This window comes from Aotus nancymaae, unplaced genomic scaffold, assembly GCF_030222135.1.
Source record: "Aotus nancymaae isolate 86718 unplaced genomic scaffold, 86718_ANA_hifiasm-v0.15.2.pri h1tg000016l, whole genome shotgun sequence".
Lineage (NCBI taxonomy): Eukaryota > Metazoa > Chordata > Mammalia > Primates > Aotidae > Aotus > Aotus nancymaae.
The window spans coordinates 78782115-78803200 of NW_026988428.1; the positions used below are offsets into that span (position 1 = coordinate 78782115).

The following is a 21086-nucleotide window of genomic DNA, read 5'->3' on the forward strand; positions in this document are numbered from 1 at the left end:
CTGTGTTGTTCAAGGGTCTTACATGTAAAATATTGTGTTTTTTTTTTTTCCGCTTTCTATATTCAGCTTCAGATGACCCGACAGACTTTGGTATCAAAAGAGAATCTGAAACGTACAAGAACGGCTGATTTCAAATGGAAAACGTACATAATTGTGCTATTTGTTCTTGGTTGAGTGTGGGACGGAGAGGATGAGAGTGTTTAAACGGGATGGAGAGAATGGAAGCAGTGGGAAAGGAGAGAAAATACCCTTCCTAACACACACACACACACACACACTCACACTAGACACTGTTGCTACAGTCACAACCACCCAGGTGTTACTGATCCTTTATAACTGCAATTGAGTACAGATGTAGGAAGATTGAGAGGGAACTGGGATCTGGCGCCTGGATTGCTCAAGAGGGGTCAGGGAAACCCCACAGAACTCCGGAGACTCAGAGACTGTGGGAAGGGTTGAGGCGGAGTCTGCAGTGGGGGCTGTCCAGCAGTAGCAGGCAGCGGGAGTGTTGGAAGGCTGCTGTCATTTTATGGGTAGGCAGTCAGAGTGAGAGTGTCCCTGCTGCCAGAGGACCACGGCGGGCTGGGCGCGGGGGTCCCCGCCTCTCGCTCACCACGCGTACCCCGCGCCTCCTCCGGCAGCCAGGGTGGTGGCGGCGGCAGAGCCTCGCCCACTCCAATCCCCACCCTCTACATCCTTAGTCATTAAAGAACAGCAGCGCCTGGCACGTTCTTGGAGGACCCCGGGCGCAGAGGAGGAAAGGGAGCAGGCGCAGGGGGACTGGAAAGGCAGCATGCGCCCTCCAGGAGCAACCTCGGCGCCCACGGTCTGAGGCTGCAGCCCCAGTTCGCCATTGTGAGCCGCCGCCGGGGGAGTCCGCTAGCGCAGCCGTGCCCCCGGGTCCCCGTCCGCGCAGCGATGGGGCACCTGCCCACGGGGATACACGGCGGTCTCCGCCTCCTGCCTCTGCTCTGGCTCTTTGTGCTGTTCAAGGTAGGGGAGCTCCCCCCCACCCCTTCTTCCCGGCGGTCCGGGCGGCAGCCGCGCTCAGGCGCCCTCGCTCTGCTGTGAGGAGCGGCGCGCCCCAGGGCGCGATGACCCGGCCGCGGGAAGCGCCCGCCGTGCAGCCTGGGCGCACGCTTTGTTGTCCTTGCGTGTGCGTGTTCCTGGTGGTCTTGAGAGGTGGGGGTGGAAGAATAAGGGAAGTTTGCGCTCTCCAGCTTTCGCCCTTTGTGCTCTTTTACCGCCGCTGATACCCACATCAAAGGTGGGCTTGTTGGATGGTGCTTTCTCAGGCAAAATGAGGTCACTCTCTTTTCTGGTTTCCACTGCCCCCCAACGCTGCTTAACCTTTCCGCCCTCCCTCGCACAGAATGTGTGGCTGCTTTGTCTTAATTTTTCTTACAGCTGGAATTATACACTGGGGAATGGAGCGAGACTGAGCTCCCTGGGCACAAATAGACTGCCAGGGCTGCGTTAGGGCCGTATTTTCCTTGAATAAGGAGTGTCAGATAGAGCTTGGCAAGGATTCCTTTCCCCAACTCCTATCAACATCTTTAGGATTCCTTTTAAAAAGTCTCTAGACTTTCTCCACTATATTTACAGATGATACTACGCCTAGATTTAATGGTGGAAAAATATATAATAATTAACTTTTTCCTATCTTCTTTGGAACGTGCTACCCTGCGGTTTTACTTTGAGAAAAATGAAAAGGAGTTGCTTTTGAAAAATCAGTCTGACAACTATACTGTATATAAATTTTTTGAATAAATGTCAGCCAGATGTTTTCTTGGAAGGCGATGGGAAGTTGTGAAGTGATTGTCTATCACTCATGTCTTTAGTGGATCTACTGTAGTTCTATCATTAGTCCTTTCCCCTCTCCGCAAGGCAAACTCAAGAATGTCGACAGGTGACTCGGAGCTATCCTTTCAGGACCACAGGGATACCTACCCTAAGAAATTGATGCAAGGTTAATGGATCTAAAGGTTTTCTTATTATAGAGTCACTTCTTGCTTATATGTACCATTAATTATGAATGCCTGAAAAGAATATAGTGGAACAGGACCAATGGATAAAGAACAGCATTAATTTTAAATACTCCATACTTTCATTTGTCTTAACGCAAAATAGAAAAAAATATTTCAGGGAGAAACAGCAGCAGAATGCCTAAGTAAGACCTTAAATTATATTAATATGCTTTTACGTTTTTTCTTAAGTGATCAATAATCATTTTATTTTAAAATATGGCAAATAATAAGCTCAGTTATATGTTTTTACTGTAGGAGGTTTTTCTTTTGTACACATCACAAATGTATTAGACTTATTAAGTTTTCTATTAGTCATTGTCTAACTATTTATCAAACTGTCACGACTATTTTACCTATGCAATAATTGTCATGAACTCAAAATGAGAAATCAAGTCACTATACATTTTACTAACAGCTAAGAGTTATATATATGACATCTGATCCAAACCTAACCTTTAGCACAACTGCAGGTTTTTGCTTGAGTTCTTCATGAGAAAATTCCAGAAATGAGAGAATGATTTGGTTGGGAGTAGGGGTAAGGTTTTGCAATTAAATGAAATAAATGTGGCCACAGTTTGACATAAAACTCAATATTGGAGTGAGAAAATGCAGTTAGTGATGGCATAATGATAATGTTAGTGATTGCCATAAAGGTCCAACCTGCTTCACTTAATAGGTACATTCCTGAACATTGCTGGTAAATGTAAATTATGGCACACTGCATCACATAGTAAATACATTGGCAAAGTTTGCCATTTAAATAATAATCTTTGTAATGGGACACAATTTTATGAGAAAAATCATTGTCTTTTAGTTTATGTGAATGTAGTATTTTTGTCATCTGAATATAAAATATCTCAGAGGAAAGAAGACAAAACTGTATATATTAAATATCTTCTCTGTGCCAGTTTTTCAGGTGTTTTACTTTACATATGTTATTTCATTTGCTCATATTTTGTTGCAGTTGGCAAGAGTTGTTCAAAGTGGTAAATTGGGCACATAAGGTAACGTCTTATATTTTTGGGATAGTATATTACATGGTACATTTGCCACATAGAATAATATCTTTGTAATGTGGAGATATTTTTAAATTCTAGGTCCTGAATAAGTTCCAGTAAAATATATCTCCTCAAGCAGGTGGTGATAGGAGGATGGGAAAAATTCCATTATTAAATACCAAACTGCTGACTGTATCTCTATAATAAAGTCTAAAATGTTCCACGTGCACCGAGTCAGAAATAAAACATTCTCTCAACTCTCCCCTGCCAAAAAATTTCCACAGTTTTCACCATAGTTAATACATTTTTCGCTACTCCATATGAGTATCCTTCATATAAGAGTGAAAACCCTGAAAGACCATAAGACAGAGAAATTCAAGTATGAGGCTTAATTTATAGTTTTATATTTTCCACAACTCAAAAATAAGCAGCTGGATATCAATGGTGGAAAAGTATAAAAGTTTGAATGTGTATAAATGACTATAACCAGTTCCATTGAGGGAACCTAAATGTGACTGGCAAAAAAAGTCTTTGTGCCACATTCCTTATCCATGCAGTAGTGATGAGCATATAGAATCGGACATCTCAGATTGTCTAAATCATCCACTGCACATTATGAAGCTAATAGCTGCATAACTGATCTTGCCTGAACACAATGTTGGTTATGAAAATTTTTATTTTTATATCAATATTGATGATGTATGTAAAATAGAAGCAAAAAATCAAACTCTTTTATTAAATGGAAAGCTACTAATTTCAAAGTCTTCTATGGATGAATGCAAGTGAGGTATTTTTCTGGTGAGCCTGGCTGTTGTGTGTCTTCCCATAATTCCCAGTGAAAGATATGTAACTTTCTACACTTGTCCTATCTTTACTGAAGCCCTCCTGGAAAATGTCTTCCTGTATCCATTTACTCAGTATAAGTACTCTGTCTACTAAGATGTAGATTGTGGAATATGACATCATAGGAATTTGAAGTTGGCCTTCCCTGAAATGTTGCTTTTTAGTAGTCAGCTGGAATATTTTCCTAAACTCATGGGCTTGGCATCTGTCCTTTTTTAACCCCTTCTCTCTATTTCTTTCTATTTCTGCCTTTACCAGAGAGATCATCAAAGAATATTAAATTTAAAAAGAGTCTTAATATTGTATTTTCTGAAACAGGTTCATATTTAATTCTATAATATAGAATTATATTATAGTGTTATGATATTGGCCATTCCACTCTTATCCAATAGAAATATCTGCTTTCCATGGTCCATCTGCCTATCTCCCCTTTCCTATGTCTGCCCCCCGCCCCATACACATACACAAATAAGTTTCTCTTTTCATGGTTGAGGTTTCATCCATATATTGCACAGTGTTGGCAGGTGAACCATAATCCTTTCATTTTGTTAGAGCAGCTTAGACTCTTTCCATCACAATGAAGTTTGCTGCCCTTAACTCCTGTGTCATCTGAGTCCTTTAATAAATCATATTGCCATCCTTTTGGAGAAACCTTTTTACATGTGACATCCCCAGTAGGTTGGCAAAGGCTCCCTGGGCCATGCTTCTACAGATGATCGAGTAATAATCCTTCCCACTGTGAACATATGTTTGCTTTTGTTCTTTGTTATGTGAGAGACTATTGTTGTACAAAGGAATTGAAAATTCACATTACACCTCTGCCTCATTTTGACCCAAAAGAAAATGCACATTTATATGCATAAGTGATTAAAAACAATATGAGTTGTACTTTATTTTTAAATGTAACACTATTTCTACTATCTAAATATCCACGTTAAAGGTATTCAAACTTATAAGCAGATTTACTCCTGAACCTTATCAATATAATTCTAACTTGAGGCTTGAGGGTTTGTGAAAGAATATTTGATGTCAGATACAGTTGATGCACCTATATAAAACATTGTAGTTGGTAGCAGTGTGGCACAATAGAAGGCTTAACAACAATGACCACAGATATCAAGTTCTCATTTTCTCCCTAATTTAATACCTCTCCATATGCAGTTTCAGTGATGTTGCATTTTCAGAAACACAGCCCAATGCAATGATGAGCTTTACTATAAAGTACTTAATGTTTTCATTTAATTACTCCAAATACGTTGTAAATATTTTTGAAATAAAGGAATGTCTATGGTAATATATCTATCTTCCATGGTGTTAGTATGAGGTGTTAGGAATTTAATAGAAGCTTAATAAATGAGATTTAAATTTTCTGCATTACATAAAAGCTTCTGACTGAGAATTATGAAATATTACAATATTAACTTGTGAACACATCTGTAAGGAAAATGTAAGAAAATTATCATTATGTGAGTTAAACAATCATAACTACAATGCTACAATGCACTCATTACATTAAAATAGTAAAAATTTTACCAATCACTTACATTAGGATCTTATTAAAACCATAAATCAAAATATCAATGTGTTATTTTTCCCAAAAATGTAATGCTCTCAATTGCTCATTTGTTAATGTTGCCTCACCTCTGTTTAATGTTATTAACTAAAAAGTAGCAAATGACATACTAGAGGAAATTGATTTTTTTTTTTTTTACCCTCTATGGGTGATCTTCAACTTCAGCCAGTACCCAGATATGCAGGTAATATTTTTGCCCCTTTTCCACATCATCACTCCCCTATGACCACAATCAACCAGAACTGACCAAGATTTCCGTGTTCCTAGTCCAAATCCTCCTAATGTTTTGTCAGACATTACCCTTAAGAGATGAAGTCTCTTCTACACCCTGGTCTTGGTTATACCTATGGCAGTGTTTAATCCAAGGTCATATAACCCAGTTTCTTACAGAACTTTTTGATAGTCATCTTAAAGACCCATTATATCCGCTATTTTTTCTTAAATAAGTATGTAAGACATTTTTGTGGACTGGTGTCATTGATTTGAGGAACCCAAACAAGGTTAATGTGGCCCAAGTAGAGTAAGCAAGAGTGTAAATGGATTGGGAGGAGTGTGAATGAGTTCCTTCTCTCCTGGTGCTATTGACTCCAGCAGGTCCCAGATGGTTCCTATAAGCCAATAAGAAGAATATGTGAATAACCTCCTTAATTAAACACCTCTCATATAATCTGCTATCATCAATTACTCCTAATGTTTCCCTTTTCCAAGCTAGTTCTAGGTTTTCAGAACACCAATCCTTAGACTTTTTCTTTCCTCTGCACATTGTGCCTTCGAACTTATTTCTTTGAGTAGGATCATGTCTTATCCTTGTGCCAGAAAAGCATTCTCAATTTTTTCAGCATCTAATTCTCCAATGAAAGATTTATTTCCCTAGGCATTCTAGTTACTTAAAGGCCAGCTCCTTTTTCTTCTGAATATTTTTAAACCACCAAACAAACAGATGTTTGAAACAAGGTTGTGGAGATTTCTTGATAAAAGTTTCTTTTTCTTTCCTTTTTTCAAGAAAGTGAGATGAAAGGGAGAAAAGTGATATATGCTTGGAAAAATATTTCAGAAACAGAGAATCAGAAATGGAAATAGGACTTCGAGCTTGAGAGCAGTATTGCAAATTATAAGTATGAATGGTAATTTCTGTAAGAAAATGAATATAGGGAAAATAAGAGAATGAAATGAAGAACATTTGATGAAAACAAATATAGTGCTATTCTATTTATATGCAAATAAATGTACTTTCTTATCAAACACTCTTTATCTGTTTGGTTTTTCACTCTTTATAAATAGGAATGCTGCGCAGTTCATTTTTCTAACAAGACTATTCCTATGTTAATGAAAATTTAAACTAAATAAACCTGTTTTTTAAAAGTATAATTTTTGTACATTTACTAGCAAATTAGAAGAATAGGAATGCAATTTATGTACAAGTAATTGTCCAAGATCAAAATTATATCTATTAATAGTACTCTATGTGAGATTCAAATGATGAATGTTTTCTTTTTTTGTGTGCTATTTCACTTTACTGTTTTCAGATAGTTGAGACTTTTGTTTTATTTTCCTCTTTCTGCCCACTAGGTTTTTAATATCAGTGATTTATATATGGGTGAGGAAGAGCATCATACGACTCTACTATGCCCTCAATACTGTTCCTTCATTATTACCCGCCATTGACCAAATTAAGCGTAGAGGAATTTCTGACCCTGGTTCTCTCTACACTTAACCATGTCAGAGACCAATTATGAGCCTGCTATGTTGATCCATATCTTGTGATTCCCTCTTGGTTCCACCCATAGGAATTTGTGATTGGCATGTACAAACCAGATGTCAGAGAATTCAACAGACTCTTCAGTGCCCTTTGTGTCTTTGGTCCTATCTGGAGTCCGATTTCCACCTCTCTGTACTTACTTTCTGAATCAATATTCTGTTTTGATTAACTATAGCATCCCTGCTTTTGGATACTGACATTAATTATAATTAATCTCTTGTCTTTTAGTTTCCTTGAAAGAGCATCCTATAAACATTTTTTGGCTGACCAATCTTTCCCCAAAGCCAAAATGGCAAGATTGAGAAGTTCCTTTTCCTCTTCAATACTGTCTTTTGTATTCCAGAATAAAGACTTACTGCCCAATTCCATTTAGTTAATCAAACATCCATTAAACATCTAATATGTGCCAGGAATTTTACCAGATATTATAGGTACAGAAGCGGATAATACTCAGTTGAATCTTGGCCAATGGCATAGTGAGAACAGGGACACAGACTATGGTCATTAAAATATGGTGTTTTGTTTTAAGAAGGGAAATGTGGGCTGCTAAAAGAGAGACACTTAACTATTAAGTCGTTTGGGAAACGATTTCTTTTAAGATGATTCTTGAGCTGAGTCCTGAAGCATACATATGAGTTAGGGTCAAAAATATAGACACATAGGCAGAGAAAACTGCATGAGCAAAGGCCCAGTGTTGTGAAAAGCATGGCAGAGTTTAGGAAAATGCAGATGTACATCAAAGCAATGAAGCGACGGGAGCCAGATCAGGGAGACTTCTATATGCTGAGCCAGAAAGTAGGATCTCTGTATTCTCTAGGCCTTATTGAAGGGTTTAATCAAAGCATTAGTGAGGTAAGAGTTGCATTTCAGATAGAGCTTTTTGCCTGCAAGAAAGACTATCCCAAAGGTAGAGCAAGCCTGGAAGAATTAAACTGGTAGCAGGTTATTGTAATTATCCAATTAAGAGATGACAAACATTGGCTTTAGGGTAACAGACAGTAAAAGGGGCAATGTTGAAAATAGCTAAATTGGCAAGACAGATTAGATGTGGGAAATTGGTGAGAGCAGGATATAGGGTAATTTCTTGGTAACCAACCCTCTTTCCTGGGAGAGCAGTGGTCTCAAGATAGCATGTGTGCTGGATGGTCTATCATCGAGATCAACTCACCCCTCCACTGTGCCCTGTGCCAGAAAGCTTCCCTCTATGGACCATTTCTTCCCGTTCCCTTGCCCTTTAGCTCCTAGTGAGTATGGCCAATAGAAGGCACTAGCGGAAGATTACTGGTAGGAGGGAGAAATCAAGTCATTTATTCTCCCAGTCTCCACCCTGGCCAGCCCCGACTAGGCAGTGGTTTCATTATCCCTTCCAATTCTATAGTCAGCCCCTCTTATAAGGCTGATGTTCTGGCCAAATTCCTGAAACAGTTATCTGTCCTTATCCCTTGAGAGCAATAACTTCTCTCTGCTTCTAGACCCTAAATATTTTTTCTTCATGCTTAGTACATTACTTCTGCTCCATACCTTGATCAATAGTCCATCACTTTGTTACATTCTCTTGGATTTCCTTTTTGAGTGTCCTGCTGGGACCCTGACTGATATAAGACATGATGGGTTAGTGGTAGATCTTTGAGTTTGAATAGGTTGAAAACAAAGAAACAAACAAAACAGGTACTTGATTATGAACCTGAAGGGTAGAGGAGATGGAAGGCCTGGAGATGTGAATGGGACCTAGCAGAGAGAAAGGGAGAGAAGGGCAGTGGGCCAGAATGAGTTCTAGAAAGGCACCATTTTTTAATGTCAGGCAAACAAGGAATCTAAGAAGATGAAGGCACACCTAGAGAGGTACAGGAGGAAAGCAAAATTAGGGAAACCCAAGATCTAGGAAATTTCAAGTGGAGGACTTGTTGGCAAACAGCACCCAATGCAGCAGAGAGGTCCTGTAAGCTAAGGTCTGGAAAATATCTTTGTATTAAGAAATAGGTAGGCTATTGGACACTGTGGAGACTGGGAAGTATAAATGCTTCTGGGAATTGAAGAATCAAAAAGCATCCCCTTATTTGATAAGAGCATAGGTGCCAAGACAGATCAGAGATACCTGAGGTCAATATCAATTCTTGAGCTGTGCTATTTACTGGCAGTAGGATGTTGGGAAAGTTATTTCACCTCTCTGGATTCCCTTTTGGTCATCTTTTATACATATGTCTTAGAATCATCATCAGGAATAGATGGGAAAATGAAGTGAAGTCCTGGTAACAGTGTCTAGAATACAGTGACACTCAATTAATATTATGTACAACAATAAACTGAAGGGAAAATAGTAAAAATAGGCAAAGTCAAAGAGGTAGGGCAATAAAAAAATGTAGAGAGCAGCAATTCCCAAAATGTGCTCCATAGTGCATTAGAGAGGTTGGCAATATTCTTGAGCTGAATGTTACTAAAAATGAATACCTTTGTGGTAACATGAATTTGGGAGATTATTAGTTTAAATTTGTTTAAAGTAGTATTAACTTATTTTTATGTGCCAAGATATTTTAGAACTTTTAATATGCTAACATATATTGTGTCTTCCAAAGGAGAAATATAGTGTATACATTTTCAAAGTTGTTTGTATCTTTTTTTTTTTTGGAGATGGAGTCTTGCACTGTCACCCGGCTGGAATGCAGTGGCATGATCTCGGCTTATTACAACCTCTGCCTCCCGGTTGAAGCAATTCTCCTGCCTCAGCCTCCCAAGTAGCTGGGATTACAGGCATGCAACACCATGCTTGGCTAATTTTTGTGTTTTCAGTAGAGTTGTGGTTTCACCATGTTGGCTAGGCTGGTCTTGAACTCCTGACCTCAGGAGAATAATGAATGTGCTCTAAGAAACAATATTTATGCTCATATGCTAGATGCCTTATCTTTCTCTTTGTTTAAAAAATTATAACTGTACCCTTAAGGATAAAGAAAACATAGCACCAAGATCAACTTTAATTTAAATCTCAGAATCAGGATAATTTGTTTGGAAAGCAATCATCTCAACTTTATTATAAAACACTGATGTTCAGGAAAATGATTCTGGAGGAAAATATCCTCTTTATTTTATGGATTGTACTAACCCTGGCTTCAGTAGTTGTATATATAAAATGTTTCTTTGAATTTTGAATCAAAAAAATGAAACATACATTTTAATATTGTTTTCCAACGTGATGATCTTAATATATAGCTTAACAGACCAATCAACTTTGTTCAGTATATGCCATTGAATCATAAAGCCATATTTTTTAAGACCATCTAGTTCAAAATTTAAGCTGATGTTTAGATTTTGTCTCTAATATCACTGCCAATTAGCCATAAATGGTGAAATTGCCAAGAGGTGTAAAGTAACCGTTCCACCTTTAGACAACAGTTTCGTTGTTTTGTTGTTGCTGTGTTTTGGTGTGATTTGGTTTGGTCTTGAGATTAACTATTTCTGGTTGTAGCTTTCACGTGTTACTTCCATCTCTGTTTGAGTTTAGTAAAGCACTATATAGTAACTGCTCTTGCTCTAATGCATGTTATGAATTCACTGCTTTGCCAACAGACCTGATGGCTTATAAAGATAAAATATGAGAAGCTTGTCATCTCACTGTTCTGTCCTCATCCTCCATCACACCACTTTAAGCTATTTACACCAACCCAAAATTTTCTGCCTATTGCCATTTTTTTCTTTTTTTATAGTCACAATAACAAATTGAGTGGAAGACAGTTTTTATTCTTCCTGAGGGGGTTCCATGATGAACCATGGTAAGGAGTTGGGAATGCTAGCATGAGAAAAATGCATGGCACATAGTAAGTATTCTATACCTGCAGATTCTATGTTATTCCAATCTCTGCTCAAAAAATGTTTTTACTCAGCTCGTCTTTCTGAACAGCCAATCTAAAATCGTCCCTATCACTCTAACATTTTACCACTCTTACCTAAGTTTCTTTTTCTCCAGAGAAAGTGTCACTCACTACGTGACATCACATTGTGTTTTTACTGATAACTTGGCTCCTCCTCTGGAAAAATTACAGGTTTCATGAGAGCAAGGACTTTGTCTATTATGTTCATTGTTGTATTCTCAGTTCCTGGAATAGTGCCTGGCCCACAGCAATGTCCAGTGAAGATTTGTGAATGAATGAATGAATGAGTGTTGAAAAAATAAATGGAGTGAGGGAGGTCAAACAGAAGGTATGGGACAGACTCGAGACAGAGGAAGAGCAGGATGCAGATGTACAAGCACAGGGAGTAGAGAAGCTGCACAGTGAGATGAGCTGGGAGGGAGAGTCTATCAGGCAGGCACTGCTGAGTTGAGCTGGGGAGGCAGAGGCATCAGGGTAGAAGATGACCTGGAGAGGCCATTTAGCTCTTGTGGAAAGAACAGAGGTTTTATTACCACAAGTAAAAATGAACTCCTTTAGACATCAAGATAATACTCCTCATACTATTTTTTTCTCTTTATTTTACTTGGTCAGAGTAAGCCATTGAGGACAAATGATGGGTGCCCAAGTCATAAATAGGTTTACTTGTGTAAAGAAGCAAGAAGATAGCTTTTCTGATCATTTATTCTCCATCTTATTCATTGTGCCTGTAATTTACTTACTTATGAGAAAGATTTTCTGAGTTTTTAAAACGTAAAACTTTGTTTTTATATTGGCTTTACAGTTTGAAAATGCCAAATTGAAAATTAATTTGTGAATCTTTTTTTCTCTCGCCATGCATGTCAGTATAACCAGATTGGCTCTTGACCTCAAAAGGCATTTCTGGAAACTCACTCAACTAATTGAAGCTCAGATGATAAATTATTATTTTTTTAACAAAACCTAAAACTTTTATGACTTCCTTTATTTTGAAAATTATATTTTTATTTTTTAAGTGCATATGGGTACCTCACGGAAATTTTTAAATAACTTTTCTAAAATGTCTTTTCCTGGATAAGATTCCATTGGGTAACTTTGTATAGAAACAACTGGTAATTTTTATACTCAGTTGAAATACAAAGTGATAAATATTTATTATACAACATAGACAGTGAGTTAAACATGCTGATTAAATGAGTGCTACATACCTTAAAGTGTTAGTATATACATACCAAAAACCTGGATTGTAAAGATTTTCAAGTGACTAACATACATAATATATGCTTAAGATAAATACTATAACTTAAATAATTTGGTGTTTCTCTGGTAAGCTGAAAAGTATGGCATAATCTTGTACTGCACTGATCTGTCTCCATAGTCTATTAACTGTACTGAAAAAGTACTGAAGTTTGAGTTAGCTGTAATTTTTATTCTACAGCTTTAATTTTGTTTATGTTTGTTGGCAAATCAATATATTCTCCAAAGTCAAAAATAGAAGGAAATTGTGATCAAATTATTTACACTCTCACACACATGACTGAAAGGAGTTTTTGCCCCTGACTTCATAAATTTGTGATCAGGAGAATCACTTCTGGAGAGTATAAAAATAACATTAATAATTCTTTGCTTAATGAATTGTTTTTCTTAAAATTAATAATCTTTAATATCAAATCAACATTTCTGGAAACATTTGAGAACACATTTACATGAGTCTCTTTCTGACTCTAGAGTGGCTACACTAGAATTAAGCTAATCATCCTTTCTCTAAGATAAGCCAGGAATTTCCAATTTAAGTCAAGTTGGTGATCCATAAAATAGATATCCTAGTAAAATTACTATGGGCTTTCTATTTACTTGGATATTGTGCTGATAACTGAAGTGTAATTATAAAAATTGGTATTGCCAAATACCAAAAACTATAAGCATCACATTTATAATAATAAACACTGACACTAACACCATAAAAAATACCTTATTATTTGGAGGTACTTAAAATTCTTAGATTTTTATCTAGGAAAAAAAATTGACTTCTAAAGTTTGTGAATGTTAAGTTGATTAATAAGGCAAATAGTAAAAGACCAAGGGAATGATATATTGTCTGCATATATTATTAAACATTGAGTCATGTGGTCCTCCCTCAAAGGATTATAGAAAAAAAGTTATTATGAAATGCATTGATGTAATAGCCTTATTTACATATAAAAGTAGTGATGAGATGTGGCCAAGTTTACTCTGCGTTGTCATGGGGGAATTTTCTCTGCAATTTTCCCTAACTAAATTATACTTTTTAATTAGTCTTTTAGAAATGACTATAGGCCTTGTTCAAAGTGGTTAGATACTTGAGACTGGTAATATGGAAATTCTGGTGTTGACAAAGCTTTGCTAAAATAATCTCAAGGACTTAGAACTAAATACTTTGGACTTCATTCTAAAAACTTAGTTTATGAGGTTTTGTTTTGTTTTTCAATTAGCAAAATTTGCTCAAACTGAGCCACCCTTATGATGTGTCCCCAGGCTGCTTCCTTGGATTTACATTTTGTTGATTTGCAACAAATAAAATACAGTTGCATCTTTAAAACCTTTTTTTAATCTCTATGCTATCACCTTAGTTCATTTCTACTGCTAGATTGATAGAACATCTTTCTTTTCTGAAGGATAACTGAGAAACTAATGAGAATCTTTCCATTGAAATTCTTGTTGCTTCATCAAGGCCTTCAATTAGCCTCTTTACTCGATGGTTGCTTATGTTTCTGAAGTAAGGCATTTTTAATTTGAAATCTTTAAGCCTGAATCAGGTGTGCATCATCATGCACAAGAATTTCATTATAACATACAAAGAACTGGAAAGCTCATAGATGTTCACAGTGGAAATGTATAAAATACAACAGGCAGAAAAAGAATATCATCATTCCTAGACACTGTATTTCAAAATAGCTACCATCTGGAGACATATCTTTCCAAATCTTTTCCTATGTCTGTGCATTTGAGTATATATGTTTTAAAAAAAAGTATAAAATTCCCTACGATACATACTTTTTTCACTTAAAGTTATTGTGATAATTTTTTCAAGACCTGAATATTTTCACTCTTCTGCAATTTAGGACATTAAGTCATATGTCCAGGTCAATTGCATGCAATCCCCAAGCGTATTTGCATTGTTAAGGACGCAGGTGATCATAGCTATTGATTACAACCATGATGTGGAGAACAGAAAGTTGTTGAGTAAGGAGACTGTTGTCTATGTGTGTGCCCACCATTAGTGTAACTACTTAAGAACTACACGCACAGAACAACTTCAGATGCTATATTGGCAGGCATTTATCTTCTATTTTTTCACAGCTAAATACTGTGCATAAAGAACTTAAGAAAATAGGCTGGCTAGTTAAAAAAAAAAAGATACAGGGTTGAATTCTGGCTGTATTCTTTACTAGCTATGACATTTGGCAGTGTACTGATCCCTTCGTAGAAGACACATCACAGTGGCTGCCCAGATCACTATTCCTCCCGCAGCCCAGTCTGCTATCCCACCTGGTCAGCCTCCCTCCATCCCCAACCTTGCTAATGTCTTGCTAATCTTGGAGGAAAATTTCTTCTCTTCTTTGATCTACATAGTCTGAAGTGGGGACACCAGTCTCCTACTTGACCTCAATGCTCTGGGCAGAGCGAACAACTAAGAGGTGAACATCTGACCTAAGCCCATGTGGGGAGTGCACCTCGCTGACCACTGTCTTTGAAACTGTCACGTGATCTACGCCAGAAAAATCAGAACCTAGTCCTGCAATTGTTTTCAAACTGGCAATGGCAGTGGAGGTGAAAGAATATTTTCCTCTCCAGTTGTGGAGCTAAGACATGAGCTTGGACAGTGTCCTCAACCATAAAACTGACTCAGGAAGAAACATTTTGTAGGAAGACACATTTTGTAGCAGAAAAGAAGCCGGCAGGAATAGTAGAGACTTCAGCAAGACTATCATTCATTGCAGGAAGATGATCTTGTTCCTCAGACCGCAGTGAGTCACTCCAAAGGGACTTAGAAAAATTACAAATTTACTAAAATTCAATTGCATCAGAAGCAAGCAGGAATAATAGTGATCCTTGGAATCCTTACATAAACTGAATCAGAGTAATTATATAATTTATCATACCAACCAGAACACTTCCGAGAGTGAAGGGATCCTTATGCCACAAATTGGCCTGTTCTGGGAAAACCAGGATGAATGGTTACCTCTTCCTGAAAACACAAACACGTTTTGTACAGTATGCAGTCACTAGTTCCTCGGCCATCTCACTCATCCCTGAAAATTTCTGTTCTAATTAAAATAAACTAACCATAGAAGAGGAATTGCAATTATCTTAATCAAATACTAAAACCTCTATACCTCCAACATATTCATAGAAACTTCGTACTAGCCCCAAACTGAGATTAACGACAGTGTCCTTCAATAAGTAAAAAGTTTAAAAACTGTGGTACATTTATACCATGTAATATTATTCGCAATGAAAAGGAATGAACCATTGATACACATAGCCACTTAAATGAACTTCAAGAAAATTATGCTGAGTGGAAAAAGTCCATCTCAAAAGGTCTCATCTGTATGATTCTATTATATAACATTATGATGAAGAAAAGATTCATGGTTGCCAAGGGATTAGGGTAATGAGGAACAGATGCAGGTGGCTAAAAGGGGGTAACTTGAGGAAGCCTTGTAATAATGAAACAGTTATGTATCTCGATTGTGATGGGGTAATTACATAAAGTTATACATGTGATAAAATGGTAAGATCTAGACATATACTCATAAATAAGCACGTATGTAGCTGGTGAAATCTGTATGTGCCCTAATGTCAGGGATGTACTAATGTCAGTTTCACAGTTTGGATTTTTCTTGTTTTAATATGTAAAATAGCAAAACTTGAGGAGGCAGGGTCAAGGATACCTGGAACTTTTCTGTATATTTCTTTGCAACTTCCTATACATCTATAGTTATCTTCAGGGAAAAGTTTTTTCAAATTTTATTAGGGTTTTCAAATCTTGCTTTGTTTTGTTTTTTGTGTGCTTATGGCACTCTACTACAGATTTCAATAGTTGATAGATACAGTCTTTGCCCTGTAGGGACTGTCTCAGAAAAACAATAACTACACCGGCAAGGAAAGTAAGTTACTGAAGCAAATGTGAAGCAATTTACACATTTACACATACACAAAATACACAAGGACCTCAATAAAACACCATTAGCTGCAAACTCAAATTCGTTATGAAGCAGGCTGTATATTGGACTATATTCTTACAAGGTTTATCTAGAAAGCTCTTGAAAGGACCAAGTGTTAAGGCATTCCCATTCATAATTCCCACAACACTATTAAAGGCAATATTTTAATGACTCTTCAGAGAATCAGATAAAAATAGAAATTACCATTGTAGGAGATAAGGGCAAAATATCAATTGATAAAGTAATATTCTTCTATTCCTTTAGATTATTAAGTAGCATATCTGGAAATGGCATAAATAAGCTTGAACAAAATAGAAAGTATAAGATAAGCTTACAAGGTTCGAGTGAAACAGGAGCGGGAGAGAAGAAAAGGATGGATGGAGTATTAATGTGAAGATGAACAGATATGCAGATATTTCCACGAGTCAATCATCAAACATGTATTAAGGTACACATGTAAGAAAGGCACTGCGTTCCTCGTTTTTAAGAGTATAAAACAAAGTTATTCCCTTAAGAAGTCTGTAATATAAGTGAAAATAACATAAACATGTAAGAAACCAAAGGACAATGTATGAGTTAATACTATAATGGAAGCTTTGAAGTATTAACCTATTCATTTGTAAATGAATGAGACAGAGAACTGTATTCAAATAACTGTTCTTGCATTGAGATAAAGGAAAAAGCTCTTGGGCTGGAAGAAGCATTGATTTCATGAAGGAAAACAAAATTTAATATAAGTTCAATAGAGTTTAAATAGTTAGAGTTGGTTAAGGAAAACATTTCAGACTGGAGAAACAGAAGAACAGAAGTAGAAACACGAGAAAATGTAAGTAATATTTAGGAGGCTTGAATGAAACAGTGGGGATGGATTCAGGTCCTGAGGAGGATGAGAAGTTGGAAATAAGGTTGAAAGGGTGGTTTTGCCCAGCCATGAACTTCTATTCATAATAATCTATTCAATAATGCTACAAAGACAAACATTAAAATGAGCTTTAGTTCAGCAGTGGTGTGCAGGAAAAAAAATTATCATACCTCATTTTAGCTTTAATTGCTTTTATAATTCTGAATTTGCTGTTAAATGCAAATGCTTAATTCTAAATACGTATGCTTTGTCTTAATTAGATAAAATAATCCTCTGTTGCTTGGGTAGTTCAGTAAATTAGTCCCTAGACTTAAACTCCCTTAGATCATATTGTTTATGCATTAATCGGTATGCACTCTTAGAGATAAATGAAAAATAAATGGATGTTTTTTCAGAGACAAGTTGTAACTGTCAGTATACTTTCAAATTTATATCCTCTGCATGGGACTAAAAATTTGCTGCTGTTTACTATAGTAATTGCAATTCATATATATGCCCCCATACTTGTAGAATTTCTTCTACATATTTATATTTTATTTAAGCCCACAAGTCGCTAGCCAAAGCTAAGTAGAAAATCTAAACCTCATCATTATGTATATAAGCATACCACCAACTCAACAATCGAGGTTCTATCAATAGTGCCTCATTTGTATATAAGATATGTCCCAAAGGAACTAATCAATATAGGTAACTCAAGCAGAAATTAGATGGTTTAGTTCTTTCAAGCCTCACTGCCTTATTGACAGTGATGGAGATGCTATTGATTATCACTACCATTTATTGAGTGACTGCTGTTTATTGGGAACTCTCCCAGGAACTTAACAGACATTATCTCATCGAATCCTTATATACTCCTATATATCATTATCATCATTTCAGTAATGAGGAAACTGAGTTTCCGAGAGGAACTAAAGGAGTTAGCAGTGAAACTTTGGTCCATTTGACATAGAACTCTACACACACTATTACATACCATTCTGCTCTGTGTGAAAACTATGACATGGCTTGTATTTCTCCATTCATGGGTTTACCACTTCTCCCTCTTCTACTTACTATAGAAATATCTTGAGATGTAGGTGACTGAATCAGCTTCTAAGTCCTTGGCTGGGACTGCTTTTTGGACAGAAATGGGGTAGAGATTGCTCCTGGAGACAGCTGACTCATGCCCATCCAAAATCATTCTTGCAGTTTCTTCTTTCTGTCCACCAATCTATCAGGTACATATGTTCACAGAAACAAAAAAAAAAAAAAAGCCTGCTATCAGGGGATTCCTATATATTCATAAATCTCAGACTTATTTTTTGTTTTTCATCTTCTTCATTGTAATAGATTTGATGGTTCTGTATTTGTAAGATAATTACACAGAGCTGAATGTAATGTTATGTGCTAATGGGGAGAACTGGTGTTTTTAATTCTTTTAAATTGGGGGCTTTTATGGTCAATGACAGAAGCACCATGGCAGACTTATGCCTTGGCTTTAGAAGCCTACATGAGATTTTGTGGCTTGTTGGCTTTATGTGACTTTAATACCACAGATCAGCCTTTCCCTCCAGAAAGGTACCACCAGACAACAACAATTTTAACACTAATGTCTTCCTTTTGATTACATTAGATTTGCAAATTAAACAGATTAATAGTAGTGTTCTGTGTTCCTCTCGGCTCTTCTATTTAATACTCTTATCTGACAAAGTGTAAATAGAAGACACAATTAATTACTCATGACTTGCATGTCAAGTTGCATAAAAAATTACATCCCCAGGAGGCCCATTATTACATATCTGACTGTTCAGCGAAATTAGTTTTGCAAAGAAAGAGCACATCTTAAGATAAGCGTTTTGTTTGTTTTTCTTTTCTTTTTATTTAATTTATTAGAGTATCTGCAAAAAAATGTGGAAGAACAACATTAGCTCTTAATACAAAATTAAAGAGCTTAATTCATTTGCCCAAGGATATGTTATTTTTCCTTTTTTTTTTTTGGTTTGTCCATGAGATATTACTTTGCATATGAAAGTTATAAGGTGATGATGCTTCTACAGAAGGAAGACCCCAGAATATGCCTATTGTCTCTTTAGTATATATACTGCAGAGAAAGTTATTAGTCAAGCAAGCTATGCCATACCCCTTCCTCTGTAAATTGTCTCAACCTTGAGCTGGGAAGTGTACTGCCATGACTGAAAAAAATATAGCATATTTTTCCAGCCATTTCTTGTCTTATCTGTCTAGAGTTGATCTGAATGAAATGAGGTCTCTGCTTCAACTGGAGAGCTCAGCATTTCATATTTAGCTCTCAATCTGTTTCATGATAATTTTTGAAGGAACAGACTGCTTATGACAAAATGTGCTGTACTATTATTAAAGGCATACTGCCTTTATAGAGTTCATCACTTGAAACAAAGCGATGGCTGGGAAGAATTCTTGAATGTGCATATCTTCTGAGGTTTTTAAACAGCTGTTAAATAAAATATAGTATGTGCCTCAGGTAAGAGAAAAACAAGTACCTGATTAAAAAAAAAAAAGATGGCAGCATTGTGAGTGGAACAAAGCAGCGTAAAGCAAAGATTACTTGCCTGCAATCACTTAGTCACTTCACCTCTCTGTAAAAATGAGTCATAATCACTTCTACCTCGCGGGATTACTGTGAGGTCTAAATGAGCTGATCTGTGAAAGCACTTTGTAAACTGTAAAGCACAACTTCAATACATATTATCTTATCAAAAATGTCTGCATCACTTGTTTCATTGACTCTGGGACAGAGATGTTTTCTTTTCCACATGTATGTGTATCTGTGCATGTGTGTAGTGTTTCATAGAAGGCTATAATTAACACTGTAGTACTTTCTTTTTCTTTTTAAAAAGTAAAGTTTCCCATACCCAAGTGCACTTTCTGTCACCTGAACTCACAGCTTAATTATGTGACTGGAATGATTTAATATATGTCATAAAAGATTTCTGCCTAATGGCAAACATTTTCATGTCAGCTCCATCTTTTATATACTGACCAGATCATTCTCATTAAAAATTTTTGTTCATCTAACTTCATGCCTATACCAGCAAGCATTCTATTTGTACAGTGTTTTATGTCTATGATCACCAATCATCTTTCATATGTTATATTTGACCATAATTTATCCATTCTTTCTATGAACATCTATAGAGCATCAATTGTATGACAAATACTGTGCTAATCGTTCACTGCCTCCTCAGATTTCACTTATTTGTAGGTAAAAATTGTTACATTATAATAATAGCTCCAGTTATAGTGCAGTTGGCTCCACCAGTACCCTCCCAACATCAGCCTTTTTCCTGTGAAGAGTCCTCGTAGGTTTTGCTCAGTGCCCAGTGGGGCTTTGCTGTGGAACCGTAGTTTTTCTGGGCACTGCCTCTGCCCTTCCAGCCTTGAAGTTTCCCTGTTAGACATCTGCCCTTCTCCACCAGGTGCTACCACTGTCTACCTCAGCACCTTCCTTGATGTACCCAAATCTTCCCATCCCTTGAAAAAACGAAGCCTTTCTTAGTGTGTCAACCTGTTGCTTTGGTTTTCTTTGCTTGTTTGTCCCCCTTGCAGCTCGTCAGCTGTGGGCCAATAGGTTTCTGGAATTTCAGTCCCACTGATTATTCGGTATGTGTCCCTGAATAATTGTGTGTGAAGGTGTGTGAAGTCCATTTAATTGGGATCTCCACTCTCGAGCCCATCACATTAAGAATAGCAAAAATCCCTCCCCTTGCCCTACCCCCACATATATCTATGTAACAAACTTGCACATTCTGCACATGTACCTCAAAACTTGAAGTTATAATTTAAAAAAAGAAGAAGAGAAAATATTACTTACCTAATTTTGTCTTCCTCTCATTTGCCTTGTCCATCTTCTAGTGGACAGTGAAATAATCAAATGCAGGATACCATACAGGAAGATGAAAAGACATAAATACAATCTAACTTTTTAAAGCCTGTGTTAAA

General features: G+C 36.8%; 1 protein-coding gene across 2 annotated transcripts in view; it reads left to right on the forward strand.

Annotated features, from left to right (window-relative positions):
- The first annotated feature begins 699 nt into the window (after positions 1-699).
- Positions 700-21086, forward strand: part of PTPRO (protein tyrosine phosphatase receptor type O) — a 274904-nt gene continuing 254517 nt past the window's right edge. For both annotated transcript variants that reach the window (XM_064377705.1, XM_064377707.1), the window contains exon 1: positions 700-993. In XM_064377705.1, coding sequence (XP_064233775.1) covers positions 919-993 — 75 coding nt within the window. In that variant the 5' untranslated portion in view covers positions 700-918. The remainder of the gene's footprint in view (positions 994-21086) is intronic.